Source organism: Curcuma longa, chromosome 16 (genome assembly GCF_044706935.1).
Source record: "Curcuma longa cultivar G26 ecotype Majalengka, Jawa Barat chromosome 16, ITB_CL_G26_1.1, whole genome shotgun sequence".
In the NCBI taxonomy this organism is placed as follows: domain Eukaryota; kingdom Viridiplantae; phylum Streptophyta; class Magnoliopsida; order Zingiberales; family Zingiberaceae; genus Curcuma; species Curcuma longa.
Window position 1 is genome coordinate 3284983 of NC_133876.1, and position 18184 is coordinate 3303166.

At 37.5% G+C, this 18184-nt stretch overlaps 1 protein-coding gene across 1 annotated transcript; it reads left to right on the forward strand.

Moving 5' to 3' along the window:
• The first annotated feature begins 2332 nt into the window (after window positions 1-2332).
• LOC141847585 (serine/threonine-protein phosphatase BSL1 homolog) lies at window positions 2333-12748 on the forward strand. Its single transcript, XM_074735642.1, has 5 exons — window positions 2333-2479; window positions 6239-6340; window positions 12323-12404; window positions 12482-12652; window positions 12738-12748. The coding sequence occupies exons 1-5, from the start codon at window positions 2333-2335 to the stop codon at window positions 12746-12748; spliced, it is 513 nt and encodes a 170-aa protein (XP_074591743.1).
• The last annotated feature ends 5436 nt before the right edge of the window (window positions 12749-18184 follow it).

Here is an 18184-nt window from a genome sequence, read left to right on the forward strand (position 1 = left end):
AGCCGAAGGTTTCGGGATGAACAGTGGCCGCCCGACACTGTTCATCTTCGTCCCCGACAGTGGAATTCTGCTGCGCGACGTATCAACCGGCGAGTCCGATTCCTCCCAATTCAACTCCATTGTACTCCTTGGTCTCTGAAGAAGCTAAAGCCGGCTGGTTGGGTATTCTCCGGCGGCTGGAAGGCGCGCGACGGCAAGGGGTTCTTCCGGCGGCGCCACCCTGTTTCTCGGTTTCCAGGCAATCTGCTGTGCAATCCGGAGCCGCAAGGCATTGGAGGGGTTCTCCTTTGTTCGCGTGGCACCCTTACATTGCCAGAAGCACCGTCGGAGCTAGAAGAAGCAGTGGATTCCGGTTTTGCCAGCTCAAATTGCCTCTGCACCTCACTGTTCTTCGGCCGAAGAGGGTTTCTTCGGGTTGTGGATGGTTCGGGTTGCAAAGAAACCACACCAAAGGCCATCTTCAAGCTTCCAAGGGATCAGTGAAGCTGCTTGACAACCAGCTGAGGAAAAACGAAGAAGAAGAAGAAGGAGGATGCGAATTTCTGATCTTCAGATTACCTCATCTCTGAACTTTTCCTATTTTCTGTTTACTGAACTTGTGCTTGCTGTTGTTTCCTTTGAAATGCTTAGACCTGTGATTGTCTTTGGTTATACGATGCGTGATGTTTAGTTATCTAGACGAAATAATTCGATGAAACAAGTTAATTTGCTTTGGAAGATGACGACAAGTAGAGTTGGCTAGGTTTTGAAATTGGATTAATCTCGAGATAATAGTTTCCCCTCTTCAATGATCAATCAGAAGATAAAGCCTTCCCTCTCTGTTAACCTTTATTGACGTTTTGACGGATATCCCATGTCTATCCTATGCTCAATTGAGGGCCCCTTTCAGGATCTTCCTCAGTTGTACTTGTCTAAGGCAATTCTACCTTCATTGGCATTCGAGCGTAGGTGATCATAATCAGCTAAGAGGACCTGTCACGTGACCTCCGCAAACCTCCCTAGTCTTACTGCCGATTCAGTGTACAATCGAATTAGACAAGTTCCATTCAGTACAGGGATTGTTTATCAGGATATCTTTTAGGACTGAACTCCCTCTTTCGTGGCAAGTAACACAGGTGACCATAATCAGCTAAGGACACTGTCACATGAATCCCGCAAGCCTCCCTAGAAGATCTTGTCACTACTTCTCAAAGGGACAGTCCTGGATGGTATTCAGAGTTCCGGAAATAGGGTTCACCGTTACGTATATCCCCTGACTTCCTAAGGTAAAATGAGATAATTCACTGAAACCCCGTCAATAACGCAGATTCAATTAACGAGAGAGAAGGCAAATCATCAATCAAAATCAATCATCAAAAAGGGTACTCCCATATCTCGAGACGAAACAAACTACTCCATAAACAAAAATTCACAGCAAGACATGACAATCAAAATTAAGCATCCAACCATCCAATACAAGAGGTTACCAATCCAAATCTCAAATGCCAACGTTGCTGATGCGTCCAGATGATTCTCTCCAAAGCGTTCCTCCTTCCAAACCCTATTCCAGCCGCCAGGATCCCCCCCTTTGTTTTCTTACGCAACCCTTTTATAGCTTACGCGGTTTTAAACACGCCCGTGTCATTCAACACGGGCTGGGCGTGCTAAACTCTGAGCAGAAAACAAGCGCAGCTTCAACTCTGAAAAGGCTGGCCGTCGACACGGCCGTGCTAAACAGCACGGCCTGGGCGTGTCAATCTCTGGGCGTCACACAGCATCACTCTGGACAGCTTCACAGCAAACAACACGGACGTGGTGTTCACCACGGCCTGGGCGTGTTGAGCTCTGGGCAAGCAAGTCTGACCAGCTCCACTTAGTCGGCACGGCCATGCTGTTTACCTGACAAGACAAAACATCACACAAAGACATGTATCCAAGGAGAACAGAATAATTAAAGAGGCAAAAGCATAAACCGCCAAATAGAGTGCAATATCCTATGTTATGCTCATGAAATGTGGCCAAATCAATGCTAAATAATGCTGATGAACGCACATGTTCTCAATGCATCACAGTGAAAGCACTAAATGTGGAGGATAAATTAGAATATGAGATAAAGTTCGAAATGGGATGTTCGGACACCCTTTCTGATCACAATTGGTATATCATGATCGAGAAATGTACCTGATTCGTTATAGGATGCTATCATCGGTTCATCTTTTTGACTGTGGTTAGGATTTACAATTTCTTTATTAGCTTGAGAATTTTTTCTCCGTGAATAAACTAGGATATCTTGCTTTTGACTTGATTCTCCTCTGTTTTACTAATTTAAGGGTTGACTTGGAGAGGATCAGACATGGAGACAGATGTAGTGTCCAAATTAACACTAAGCAAAGGAAGAATATCTTCATTCTTTGAGGATGCACCACAACTGTGGAACGTGCCACGGTCAGGTCGTGCACGTTTTGGAGAGTGCCACGACCGTGGAACATGCCACGGTCAGGTAGTGGCATGTTTTGGTTCTCCACTTCAATTTTTGGGATGCAACGGTCATGGTGTTGTCCATGGCATTGCCGTGGTCAATTCTTTTTAACCTTCATCATCCTTCCCCCTTGAAGTGAAGTGTGAGAAATAAAGGATGCCTTAAAAAAAGGTGATATTACAAGGAACATATGTTTTTCTTGTGTGTGGACAATAACAACGATAACCCTTTTGAGTAGGGGAATACCTAACAAAGACAATTTTAAGAGCTCGAGGGTCAAGTTTGTTGCACTTATGGGCATGAACATGTACAAAAGTCATACATTCAAATGTCTTCAAAGATAGATTATTGAAGTTGAAAATTTATAGATATGTTTGGGTGAGATGAGACAAAGATGTGGCAAAGTTTATAGAGCAACTAGGGAGATTGTTGATGATATACGTAGCTCGTTTAACTTTTGTGAACAAAGGATTGCATCTCCCCATTCATATGGAATATGCATTGTGAACATAAGGGCATAGGCTACGTCTAACAAATGACGATTTTTTATTTTCAGAAACTCTATTTTGTTGTGGAGTATCGATAAATGAGCTTTGATGAATAATTTCATTTTTCAATAAATAGTCACCTAAAATGATATTGAAATATTCTGTGTCATTATTGGTTCTAAGGATTTGGATATTTGTTTGAAATTAAGTTTGAATCATTTTGTGGAAGGCTTTGAAGATGTTACTGGTTTAAAATTTGTCATTAAGAAGATAAACTCAAGTAATTTCTGTGTATGATCATCAATAATTGAAATAAACTATCTTTCTTCCATGAGGTGTGAATTTGTGAGGGGCTTCAAATATCACTATGAATTAATGAGAATGGGGTAGATGATTTATATTGTTTTGGAGAGAAATAGATGTGAGTATACTTAGCTAGCTGACACACTTCGCAATAGAAAGACAAAGGGTCTTTATTAGTAAATAATGATGGAAACAAACACTTCAAATAACAAAAACTAGGATGGCCAAGACGATAGTGCCAAGACATTATTTCCTTGTCACTAGTAATATAAATAAAAGCAACATGAGACACTAAAGACTGACTATTTCCTCGAAGCAATAAAGACCTTTGTGAATTCTAGCATTGCCAATCGTCTTCTCCGATAGTAGGTCTTGAAATTGACACGACAAAGGCAAAAATTAAGCAATACACTGATTATCAAGAATAATTTTGCTGAAAGAAATCAGATTATATTTTAGAGCAAATACGTGAAAAATAGATTTCAGAATAATGTGTTGAGATAATCGAATATTGTCTGTGTCAGCAACTACAGTTATTGATCTATCAACAATTCTGACAGTGGTTTGACGAGAACAAGGATAATAGGAGCAAAAAAGACTCGAGTCATTGGTCATATAGTCAAAGGCCTCAGAATCAAAGATCTAAGGGGTTGTTGAATGATTAAAAAAGGATGAATTGAGTTTAGCAAGAGCAAACATTAGAGCTGGAAGAAGCAATGAGGGCCATTTGGTTGAGGAGTTTACAATATTGTTTAATCTGTTTTTTAGTGAAGGGAGTAGAAATACCGGAGACAATAAGTTTTTTTTTTGGACTCAAATGAGTATGATATGCACGACCTTCATTCTTTTTTCATGGTTGCCAATTTGTTGTCTTCCTATATATTTCTCAACATTTATCCTTGGTGTGGCTTGGTCGGCTGCAGTGTTCACACCAAGGACATTTATTTTAACGCTGACTTGGTGCAGGACTTTTGGTGGAAATCAAAGCTGAAACATCTACTGTAATGAATTATGGTGCAATAATCTCATTGGTAAGCATGACCTTACGACGAGCTTCTTCTCGTTAGACTTTTGCGAAAGCTTCTTCAGCAGACGGAAATGAATCACGTGCAACAATACGACCACATACCTCATCCAAATTACAATTAAGATTGGCCAAAAAATCAAACACACACTCCTTTTCAATATTGTGGCGAATTTTGATACTACGTTCAGTACACGTTGAATTTTCTTCAAGAAATAGAGCAACTTCCTATCAAAGATTTTGAAGATCAAAGAAGTACCGTGTTACAGAATTTGAACCTTGTTTCAATTCTTTCAGCTTCGATTGTAGTTCAAATATTGGAAAGTATTGCCCAGATTGGAATACATCTTCGGAGCTGCGTCTCACGCCTCCTTGGCCGTCTTGAACCAGAGGTAGCGATGGCTAATATTGGGTTCCATGGAGTTAATCAACTAGGCAAACACGATTGAATTCTCTGCCAGCTAGATCTGGTACGATGCATTGCTTGATGTGGGTTGAGAAGAATCGTCCGTAGGATAACCCAACTTACCTTTGCCATATATAACTATCTTCATGGATTGGGCCATTGCAAATAATTATGACCGTTTAGTTTATGGGCCGTACGTAATTTGCAAGGATGAGGTGCCCCTTTCAGAAAGAGAAGAGACGACAATGGGAATTTTTTTATCCGTGGGTTGAGTGGAAGAATCGGTGGACATGGTCAAACTAGTGAACATGTTGTTGTCTTCGGAGGAAAAGAATCACAGGTGTTTGTTTATAGAGAGGAACCTCGCTCCGATACCATATAAACCAAGTCGAGAAGAAAAATTCTCTCTTCTTCTTTTTTGTTAATGAACTAAGACACCCTTTTATAATTACAATGAGAGTTAATAAATAAAGAAGGAATAAATAAATAAAGAAAGAAAACTATTCTACCTAAATAAATTATTCTATCAAATCACTCTAATTGATTATATCATATTTGCACCCATGATTGACTCTATACAAAGAAAGATAAAATATTTGATTATTTCCTACACCAAGTCATCCTTTTTGGTGGACTAGTTGTGCCATTCTTTTGAGTGTTACTATGACCTAATGTGCTTCAGAGATAATAGTTAAAGAGTAAAGAACTTTATTAACAACTCTGGTAATTTATGTTTGGAGCTCATGTTTGTTCATTCATTCTGAGAGTAAACTTAGCAATTTATGTTGCAAGTAGTTATGTTTCATGACCAAGCAGATAGAGGTGGATTGATAATTTGAAATTCTTTTATAAAGATTGTGATTCCACGTATCTTCACTAAGCATCAATTTGCAAACAATTTCACTAAAGCCTTTGAAGGATTCCCATTTCCAAAGTTGTGTAACTAATTGACATAATTGATATCTATATTCCAACCTCAGCTGGTGTGCTGCATTAGCTTACTACTCATACTGTACTGGGTGGTACAGTCAAAGCCTATTGTTCTGAAAAATTATCAAAACTCGAAACTACTCGCTTATTATTGTATCAATTATGCCAATGAGTTTACTATCGTACTAACATTCAACACCCCTTGACACGCTACAAAATGCGTCAAGTTAATGGATGCTGTTATTCTTGTAGCTTTTGTTCATGCAATATAATGTTAAAATTATACGAATTAGGGAGATAGATGTATTCTTTTCTTATTCTTTTTTTCATTCCTTCTCCCCCATTCAATTTTTGCATTAGCACCATACGTTGAAACATCGATATGGCGCCAAAACAATATCATATTCTAGTACAGTCCAAAATTCCAGCATGACTTGAGATTTTGAAACTTGAGCTAAACATGTATTTATCTCTTTGATTTCACATTGGTTTGTTCTTTAAGTGATACATGTTCTTTTGTCTGCTTTTCATATGTGATTTCTGTTACTAAGTACCTACAAGCAACAAGACAATCAAAGGATTTCTTTACAGAGAATGCTGGTTAAGAAACCTGCTAAATTCTTTTGCAGCCTCTATCTGATGCTTATGGACTGCTTATGCATACAAATGGTCAATGGGAGTGGACCCTTGCTCCTGGTGTGTCACCATCTCCAAGATATCAGCATGCAGCAGTAAGTGATTCAAGTCAATGGAAATCTCCAAATTTTATCATAGACAAAGAACCTCCTTCATGCCTAGAAATAAAAGCCTATGGAAATCTCCAAATTTATGAAATAAAATATCCTACGACTAGCATTATGGAGGTTGATCCCTTTCAAGTGATCAACTATTTTCCCTTTCCTTTTTTCTTGTTCTGCATCTTGATCGGACTTGGGTTTCCATCAACTTGGTATTATGGATCTTTTTGATTACTTTGATTGGCCTTTGTTTCCCTTCCAACCATAGTTCTAAAAAGCACACAACCACTTAGCCAATTTCATCAAGGGGCTACTTCACCTATTTGCAAGGTGTCCCTTACTAGGTGATCCTTTTTGAAAGTGGCTTAGGCAGACTACTTAGGCGGCCAGGTAGTTCGCATTTAGTTTAGATAAGTCTATGGGAAAAAATTAGGCAGTTTAGTTATTTATATTTTGGAATTACAGTATGGAAGTAATTATAAATTAGTCATGATGTGTTTTTTACCCCACCTAGTGGGATAAGGCTTGGTGGTGGTTGTTGTATAATTTTTTTTTTCAATTTGAATCTGTCTATGATTTATTGGATTTTATGCTACCTTGGGATTTTTGTTTTCTTGATTGAATGTGAAATGAAATATTTTGTTGTGATTTGTTTGTTGGTTTAGTGCTAAATTATCAACTATGAGTCTGTTGTTTATGATTGTAAATTCCTTTTGATTATTAAGGACACAAATTTTCATATATATGTATTCGTGAATTTTAATATAATTCTCCTTTTAATATTGAATTCCTGGGTCCTGCTTAGTACTGCACTAGGTACTGGACCGACCAGCTAGCACCTGTAACTGCCTTTTAATACCTTGTTTCCAACATTGTTGTCATTTCCACTTCCACTACTGCTAGAATAAGTCCACTGCTAGCTTTTGAAGTTATTGTCCTGCCATAATCTCCAATAGATGATTCTATCTTTTGCAGCTGTCTTTTTAAAAATTTTCTTATTTATTTCTGTTTCTTATGACAATACAAAATAAATATTGTGCAAAATATGTGCATGATTCACTGCAAAGAAAAAAAAGGAATCTTAGCACAATCCTGTAGGTATCCAATCAAATGCAAAATAGGATATAAAATCTTGAACCGAGTACAAAAACCTAATTCGAGCAATTTCAAAACTCTTTAGAAAGCATCACTTAAGCATTAAAAGTAATAAAGAATCAACTAGACAACCTTAAGTACATAACTACAAGATACACCAAACCTAGAGGTAGGCCTCACTGTGGAGTTATGAGGGTTCACTAACCTCAAGAATAAAAAAAATCATAGAAAAAAAAAATTCATCACACACCAGATGGTTCTAAAGTCGAACCTACCTCTACGAACGAACCTCAGGAGACACCATCCGATAGCACAATTGGTTCAAGTCATACCATGGGCTTTTATCATGAGAGGTGTTTGTAGATGGAGTTCTCATCTTTTTTTTTTCAACCCATTAAATTTGATAACGTGGATGGCGAGTTGGCCAGAATTCATCAAATCATGATAGTAATACTATAGTTACTTTTTGCAACTGTTTAACCAAACTCATGACTCGACAAAAGTAGTTTTATCGAATGGCTTGTTGCTCATATTCAATGGGACATTAAAATGTAAATCTTACATCATAATGATTGTGCTATTCCATCCAGTGATAAGAAGACCAGGTTATGAGGGAGAAAAAACAAGGTAGTGAGCACTCAATCACTGGAGGTGGTCCACCAGAACTAAATTATGTTTGAAGCATGGAGAAAATTAGAGGACGCGATGTACAATAAAGAATAATTACTATATGAACATACAAGTGATCCTTGTTAGACGCAGACTTTGATACTAGTTACTAAAAGCATTCATCTATATAGCCATTGTGACACCAGTACACAAAGTGAATTGAAGCATCCCTTTGAGCCTTTGTTGTCTATATAACATTTTAGTCATCTGGTGCAATCACTATGGCACTCTTTTCTAAACACCAAGTGATAATCCTTGTCCAATACATTCCATTCTAATGAGTGCATCGTCGAGTGCAACACCTTCCTCAATGCTTATACAGTCCACTCTAATGAGTGCATCGCCAGTGCAACACCTTCTTCAATGCTCACAGGTTTGTTGATTGCTAGAATAGGCTAGTGGTCGTCTAGATAAGAGATCTTTCCTAGTTGACGACCTTCAACATCACCCTTAGATCAATATTGCCCATCTTTGCTTAAGGAACAAATTTAGTGTCACTATCTAGGGGTGTAATTCCACTTACCAGCACATACCCTACTTCTTGACAACATACCAAATGGTAATGGAGAATTATAACAACAGTAGATAACTCAGGTTAAATCAGAGATATCCAACAAAAATATACATGCATTCCTTTTATTGTACAATGACAAAAACACAAATGAATAGAACGAAAAGTAAACGTAGTAAAATAATACCCTATTTTGAACTTCTCAAGGATCTTTGAGTAACTCTAGATAATGATTAAAATTAACCAAGGCTTTAAAATCAATCCATGCCTATAAAATTGGAGGCCGTAGAGGCTAAGGAATCAGGGAATAAATACAAATTTCTAAGTAAGTAATCATGTATGTGGATTTTAATTTTAAGAGTTCAAAAATCATATAAGTAATCATAAAGTTCTAAGTTGGAGATTTTATTTTAATATAAAGTCAACTCTTATTTTTACGCCATTTAATTATCACCATTTATTATTATTAATCATTTTATTTATTTATTACCGTTAATTATTACTATTTATTCTCCACAAGTAAATCCATTTAATTTTCATCATTTAGTATTTTTAACTATCACCTTTTGTTCATCACCAGTAAATCCACTAGAAAGGGAATCATTGGAGTTAGGTTTGTAGATTATGATATGATATGTGGGCTAATGCCCTCACCAGTTATAAACAACAATATAACACTTTTGTGCAAATAGATATTGGCTACAAACGACTCATGCTACCACGTGAATGTGGGTGGTCAAATACTCTAGTACAACATTAGGTTCAACCTCGGATTCACTTTTTAGTGTTCATTTTCACTATTTATAATAGTTGTTTACCTAACAATTATTCTACTTTGGTTCACATTTTATTTAAGTTTATCATTCTCGTGAAAATAACCCCTCTAAATTACCCCATGATAACCCATATGTGAATAACAATAGAAGAATATCATTTATTTTAGTCTCAATAATCTAGTTCTTTGAGAACCAACCCATTTTACTAGTTTAGTGTTATTTTATTCTCCTTTTCAAAATAGTTGTAGCAGCGTAAATATTCATTTGCATACTTAATTCATGCACAAGGTTATAAAAGTGAATCTAAGATAGATTACCCACCTCAAATATGTATCGACAAAGATTCAAATCTTTACAATGTTAGTGTGCTGTGTGATTCCCCTGCATGTGTTTCTACGAATACAAATGGATGACCAACTTAGAAAAGCTCAAAATAAACTAAACACAATAATAACACAATAATCAAAATTCAAGCTTAATGGATCCAGTCGTAGTCTAATTACCCTAATACAATCCAAACATAGCTAATATTTCAGAGGCTAATGGATTTAGTCTTGATCCATTAATCCTCATTATACCTCAATTATAGGGATAACTATCCTATTTGAAGGATCAGTTTAAACAACTTCTTACCTAGCAATTCTCTTTAATTGATGAAACAGAGTAGGTGCTTCAATGATATGAAACATTTTGATCAATCAAACCTGAATAACACCTAATTATTAGTCCAAATTAGGTGATCATTTCCCAATACCAATAAGGAAATTACTTGTTGAATCCTTATCACCTCCAAATTGACCATTGATGTTTGCTTTTGGGAAGTGACAGTCCATGTTAGGGCAACGATGCTTTGTGCAAGGGTCAGATGCTAGTGCTCGAGCGCATAGGCGACATATGTAGCAAGGTTAGAGCACTCGGGGGAAAAGGGTCCTCGATGGTGTGACTCAACATGCAAGGCTTACGAGTATTGACGTTGGCTCTAGGGTGTGCAAGCAGTGATGGTGTTGGGGTGCGCGAGCGTTGGCATCAATGCTGGGGTGTGTAGGTGACATTGACAGTCTGCAGCAATAAAGAAAAAATAGAGAGGGAAATTGTGAGAGATTAAGGGAGAGAGAAGGGAGGGAAAGTTGCTGAAGGAGGGGAAGAGGGAATTGGGAGTAACAATTAGTCAATGATAGTGGTTGAGGGTGATTGGTGTGCACAGAGAGGGGATGTGAGGGCAACAGTGTTACAAGAGGAGGAGAAGAGAAGTGTTAGAAGGGATAATACATGGAGAGAGAAAGGGAGGGAATACAAATAATCCCTAACCTCCTAAAATTCCACTAACCCAAAAAATGATTCCTAATATAAATTTGGTTTAATCCTATGCTTGTCAAAATGAGTCCAAATCGAGCTTGGTATAAACCCATATAATGCTGATTACCATGTCTACTTGATGGGTTCCATCCAAACCTAATCTGCTTTTGACTCAAACCTCAAAACCTAAAATATTGGTTCCTTAATCAATTGTCTAAAATTTGAAAAAAAAAGTAATTCATGATGCAAAAATTTAATTAGGACAAAAAATATCTAACATTCAACGCATGATATTTGCCTATTCTTACTTTATTTGAATAAATCTTGGTGCACCTACTTTCACTCAACGAACACGACGCAAGATATTCTTTGTCCAAACACTTTAATGAAAGTTTTGATGTCCCTACAATAACTTGATGAAGAGTCGTTATATGATGTGTTGCCATTGGTTGATTCAAATGAATTTTTGCTGTGCCCATCTCCACTCGATGAAGACTTTGGCGCAAGATTTTTTTTTATCCACATTCAAATCAAAAGAAATTGTCATAATGACATGCTCACCGTTCCTCAAAGAACACTGAATTAAAGATGCTCACATATTAGCCATTGGTTGATTCAAATGAATTTTTGCTGTGCCCATCTCCTCTCGATGAAGACTTTGGTGCAAGACTATTTTTTTTAATCCACATTCAATTCAAAAGAAATTGGCATAATGGCATGCTAACCGCTCCTCAAAGGACACTGGATTAAAGATGCTCACATATTATTCACTTGACCCCAAAGAAGTCTTGGTGTGCTTACACCATCGTATGAAGATTCAACGAAAGATGCTTTCTTATCTTCATTCATCCCTAGAGAAGGCTCAGCATGTTCGCCTTCATTTGATCAAGGCTCGATGCAAGATGCAATCCAAAAGAAGTCTCGATTTGCTTATCCTCGTTGGATGAAGACTTGATTCATGATGCTTTCTTATTCCTAGGGAAGTATTGTCATGCTCACCTTGACTTGATGAATACTCAGTGCGTGAAACTCAACAAAGGATGTTTGAGTTGCTTGCCACTCAATGAAGATTCACTGCATGACATTCTGTTGTCAAAGAAAGTTTCAACATGCTTGTATCCACTTAGTGGAGCCTTAGTGCAAGACACTCGTCAAAGAAAGTCTCGACATGCCCATCTTTGTTCGATGAAGAATTGGCACAAGTTGCATTTCAGATAGTCATTAACAAGATGGAATCTTATGAAAGCCATATGTTAAAAAAATGATAAAAAAGAACAATGAAGTTTAAGTTACTGTCCTTTTTTTTTCCATTTAGACTAGGTTATGCAACTTAACTTCATCCTTTATTTGCTCTAGAATTTGCTATTTCCTTTATTTTCTCTATGATTAGTATTTTTTGTGTAGACTAGGCCTCTTGAATGCAATAAATGAACACCCTACTGAACTCTTTTGTATCATTTATGAAATAAAATAGCCTAGCATTGAGGTCAATTCCTTCAAAGTAATCATATAATTTCTCTTTCCTTTTCTTTGGTTTTTCATTCGATAGGACTTAGGTACCATCATGCTTTTACCATCTTGAAGACTTTTGACACTCTTTCTCAGTTGGAGTGACTATGCAAGTTCTAGGTTTTTGTAGGGGCTCGATTGCATGTTACTGGTGGTGCTCTCAAGGGAGGACGAAATGTTGAAGGTGAAGCTTCCATTGCTGGTAAGAATTGATTACCTTATACCATAACTGGGAAATTGTTTTTTTCCCAGACTCCTGAACTATACTCTTGCTTGCAGTTCTGGACACTGCTGCTGGGGTGTGGTTGGACAGAAATGGAATTGTCACATCTACTCGGACTCATAAGTCACCAACTGATCATGATGGTTGCTTAGAACTTCTACGCAGGTGTCGGCATGCATTGGCCTCTGTTGGGACTCAAGTATATGTTTATGGTGGTCTAAAGGGAGGTAAACTGGAATCTATTGCTTTTGTGGCTTTAATTATTTATTGGCTGTGTAACTAGTCATTTATTCTGAATGATGGATGACTCAGCTTATAAGTGAATATGGTAGTTGAATATTGTCTGTCTTAAATAAGACCACATATAGGCCATGGTCACATTTCTTCTCTTTTATATAAAATTTCCTTTTTTGTTCCCTTTGTGATGGCTATGATCTCTGTTATCATTTTTCATTACTGTCATGTGTTCCTAACCTCGATTTAATATTAGATTTTGCTCGTGAAGGATATTGCTCTTTTGTGATTCTTTTTAGTAGTTCAACTTGTTCTATTAAAGAAAAATTGAGAAAAAGGTTAGAGGTACTTTACCTATGTTGCTAATAGACTGTCATTCTTCCTTCTAATTTAACTGTCATAGTCTAATGTCTCTTGTAGGAATTTCACATGGGAGGTTTCACAGTTTGATCTAAGCTAAAATGATCTTTTCTTGTACTGTGACCTTTATTATGGACCTAGAGACTTAAATGGAAAAATCGCATAATACTAGAGACCTATGTATAATTTCTTATATTGATAAAGAATATATAGGCAAAGGAGACTACTTAGAGGATCAACTTGACCCATTATATGATATCGGAGCTTTGTCCATCTATCCATCTTACCTCTCAGTCCCAACCTTGAGTTCAATCCTGAACCTTTTTCGCACAAACCACTGCCAACCTTCTCATCCTTGAACATGCATGGTTAGTTCTCGTTAACACTGCAACAACACTTTGTGACCAAGAGATCAACTATCCTACAAACTTCTTCTCTCAATCACCCAAAGTGAGCATTTCTTGTTCCTCTCACATTGGAGCTCTCTTTGAGAATGAGATCATCCACCATGACCTTGATGGCCTCCAAGAATCTTATGCTTAATCTTTACCTCTGCCACTAGCGCTTGCATAATTCTTGCAATGATCCCCTTGCAACCAACTACCAAGTGTCGACAATTAGTCTTTCGTGTCAGAGCTTCCACTAAGATTGTCTGCCATGACTTTGACTGCCTATGTGGAGCCTTCAGCTTGATCCTTAGCCTCTGCCAATAAGGTTGGAGCCCTATTGGTATGTGAGATGCTAGATGCCAAAACTTCATAGGCGATGCCAAATGTCATAATCTCATGCGTGATGAAATCATTGTCTTCCTTAGTAGAATAACAAAACAAACAAATCAATATTCACACCTTGAACAAAACATCTTACAATCCTTCCTAAACTCTTCTCTCAATACATTTGAAGAAAAATTGAAAAATGTCACCTTTACCACTGCCCAAACACCAAAACACTCTCTACCAGAAACTCCTCAATATAGTTTCTCAGAATTTCTATATGCACACATAGGTGTCTCCTAGGTCTAAAATGCTCTACTATTGAGAAATTCATAACTACCATGAACTTTGAGCTATTACTGTGAAAAAACCAGATCAATAATCCTAAACAAGGGTAGGTGGATGCTTGGGCCCTATGTTATGCCAATGGGCTACACAATGATTAATGTTGAGGCAATTTTCAACATTCTTAACTGTGGTGAAACATTGTGCCTCCATCTAATCCTACAAGGTAATATACTCCACTTGGCCTACTCCATTGCTACAAATGCTGATGCCACCTAGCTTACATTTCATACTCAGGGAAGTCCAAGTGCCATTGATCAATCAATGTGCAACTCAACCACACAAGGAGATCTTCTTGATCCTGTGTCTCATAGATAATTGAGACATCTATTATTTTGTTCATCTGATGTTCTAAGATGCACTGTGCCACATGAGCATTCTACACAAGCTAACTGCCTAACATGTTCTAGGATATATGATTAGTCTTTTGCTACCTTCTTGTCGTGTTGATTAGACCACCACGAGTTGCCCTTAGAACTCCACTAGCTACCCTATGGTGGTAGTAGTCAGAATCTAATTGACTCATTGAAATTAGATTCTTGAGTTTCTCGAGGTAAATAGAGTCACCAAATGTGACTCACCTAGATCTCGATTTCTGAGTTAGTTGTATAGTTATTGTTTTGGCCACACATGCATCAAATGCATCAAGTAATTTCCTCTTGGTGCAAATGCGCATTGCACAAGCAAATCAAAATACTAGATTATAGATGTATATTCTGTTGGTGCAATCGTGCCTTAAGTGGTCGGGTTCGGTTTTAGGTTTTGATGTTTGTGCAAAGAATTTAAGTTAGGCTTTGTATTATGATTTGATATGTGTTCGAATTGTGAAGGGACTTGATAGACACAGATGGAGCTCGTGATTGGACAAAGTCTAATGGCATTGATGATGACTTGGCGCGTCCAAGGCGACATGCTCAGTAGCTTGGATGTCCATGGAGATTGAAGAAGGTTGCACAAGGTGACCTAGGGATTGTAGAATGAGAAGCATTGAGGTGATGTTGGAGCAACTTTAGAGCATGACTTGGTGTTGCCAAGTTAGCAGCTTGGTGGCTTGAGGTTAAAAGAAATTGGAGAAGGATGAAATGAGACATTCGAGGGATCACAAAACTAGGAGCATTGAGAACAATGTTGATGACAAATGGTGGTGTATTACGTAGGTGAAGCGTGAACGATGACATGTGGAGTGAGCTAAGGGCTCAATGCATTTGATGGATGAGCAACCAAAAGGGTGACCTAGTGATAAAATTAAGCTACGAAGGTTAGCTCTAGTAGTGAGTTGTGAGAGTTAAGAGACTTGTACTCCTGGGCGAGGGTAACTGTTAACTTAGGCGAGGTTTGATCATTAGGATGATTTTAATCTGGTTCCAATCTATTAGAATTGAGTCTAGTCGGCTAGAGATCCGAGTCAACTAAAGAGATCGATTGATTGGCGACAAATCAACTAAATAACAAGTGAAGAATAAAGGGACTTGAATGCTATAAAAGGGGACTAAGGTGGTGGCTTGAAGGTTGGTGAAAAATATGATTGGTTAGATTCTATTAGAGCTTCTCCCTTGTATTTTTAAGTCTTCCTCTTCTAAATGCTTATAATTGTTCATGTTGTAAGATGTTTATCCACCTCTAGTAGTTCACTGCAAAGGATAAAGATTATGACTTACTGGGGTGACTTACTAGTCATAAGTCGTGGAATAGGAATGAGGGTTCCGAACCACATTTCATCCTTGTGTTTGAGATTGGTATGCTTTGAATTTGTATGAATATATTTCCGCTGTATAATTTGTATTCGTAGCCTTGCTAAAATATTAGCAAGAGTATTATAATTCTTATTTGTAGGTACAATTGCTATTCACCCCTTGTAGTTATCCGACCATCTCAACACACTAGTCCCAACATATTCTTTTCCTTTGAGACAACAATAGCAACATCCTTAGCATCAATTGTCTGGGCTTTTCTTTGTAGTGTGACTACATGTCTTGTGAACATCCTTTGATGATTTGAGCTCGGATCTATATTTATGTTGCTAACATCATTGCCTGTAAAACTTTCCTTACCATTGCTCTGTGTAACTAGTACACGTCCATTGGAATTTGTTTGGATGTCCCTGTTAGCTACCATATGTAAACTAGTACATATGATTCCTTCAGATATGTTTAAATTTTGCTGTTACCTTCCATACCTAATCCAGCTCATGGGATGGATTTGGTAATATGCTCCTAATTTCTATAAAACACATGTTGTAGTATTACTAGCAATTATATGAACAACATTATCATAATTTGATGTTACTGATTACCTTTGCATCTATCATCTCCAATCACTTTTATGGTATTTGATGGTTTTTCCTTTTCTTAGAGTACCTCACATATTTTGCTTGTAAACAGAATTGATATTCTCAATAGAGAAATCAGTACTTCCATTGAACTTCTAAATAGCATAGTCTTCTATACTTGAAGTCCTTGCCAACCTCAAATATTCTATATCATAATTATTAAAGGTGCTCGCCTGCCTGCACCTAGGCGCAGTCAGGCGAGCCTCTTGCGCCTGTGCGCCTTGTGAGAGCACGAAGAAATCAATTTTGAAGAAATCGATGGAGATTCATTTATACTAATCTAAAACATCTGGTGATGATGATAATGATATGATTGAGGAAGATGATGAAGATTTAGATATTTGAAGTTTTTTTAAAATTTGAATTATGTGCCTAACGTATTTATTTACTAGGGAATTTTATATTTACATTATTGTTTAATATTTTATGGACTATAGTTTTGTTAGTGAAATATTTTGATAAAAATTCCCTATATATGTTTGAATTGTAAAAATTTATACCAGAGTGCCTTATTTTGGTAAGGCGTACGCCTCATCTTGTGCCATGCGCCTTAGGCTCCATGACACCTATATGCTTTTGGGCGCCTTACGCCTTAAATAACTATGCTTTATATGTCTCTTGTGTTGACTGCTCTACCCATTACAAAGTCCTTGATACATCACTCTAAGATTTGATAATCTCAGCTCTAATACCACTTGTTGGGATGACAAATGCCCCTAATACTGCTGTATGAGGTTGGAGGCCATTCTAGCACATTTCTAGTTCTTGTTGCCTCAAACACACACTTATCGATCCAAACTCAGTGCTTCTAGAATCACACACTTATAGATCCAAACTTGGTACTTCTATAATGAGGAACAATCTCCCATCATAAATGCACATGATGAAGTGTTTGTCTTCCTTGATAAAATATCACAAACATACAAAGAAAGATAAGAACAATTTGGCGGAATTTGGTGTAAGCCTATGTCCATGGAGGGGATTTAACTCTTATATATTGAGAGAAAAACACAATAACAAATAGAGATATCAATGTCTGCACTTTATATATAAGAGACACTTGATCCTCCAAAGGTCTATGGAGAAAAATTGAAAAGCTCACCTCTAGCATTCTTTGGCACCAAAATTTTCGTAAGGAAAACTTTCTTCGTGCAACATGGTTTCCCATAACCTCCAAATGCTCCTCAAGGTTTGCTAGGCTTCAAAATACTCCAATAATGAGGAATTCATAATTATCGTAAAATTAAAGGCATAACTATGGACAAGACCACACCAAAAATTCTAAATAAGGTTTGAAGGGTGCCCGAACATTGTATTGGCCAGTGGTCATTTGGGGCCCAGTATTGAACTGACTTAACCCAGAGGAAAGCAATGAAGAGTGGCAGTAATGACGAAGAGAGAGGTTAGGAATGAAGAAATGGAAATTATGAAAAAAAAAGATGCAGGAAAAGAAGAGGGAGAGATTCATGAAAGGAGAAACAGGTAAGGGATGAAGAGAGGAGATATCTACAATAGATCAGGGGGAAGAATAGAGGAGAAGTCAGGGAAGAACAGAGAGTGGGTTCTGCGCTAGTTGTTTCATCAGGACAACTAGAGAGGAAATGGGAAGAGAGGGGAGAAGAGAAATGTGAGGTGAGAGGCTGGAGAAAAGGATGGTTAGAAGCAACCAGAGTAGATTAGTTCATAAAACAACACCTTGTCCAGTTCATTATCCAATATGCCTTTGCATTTCAGAAAAAAGATAAAAACCACCTACCAAAGCCTCTAAACAAAAGACA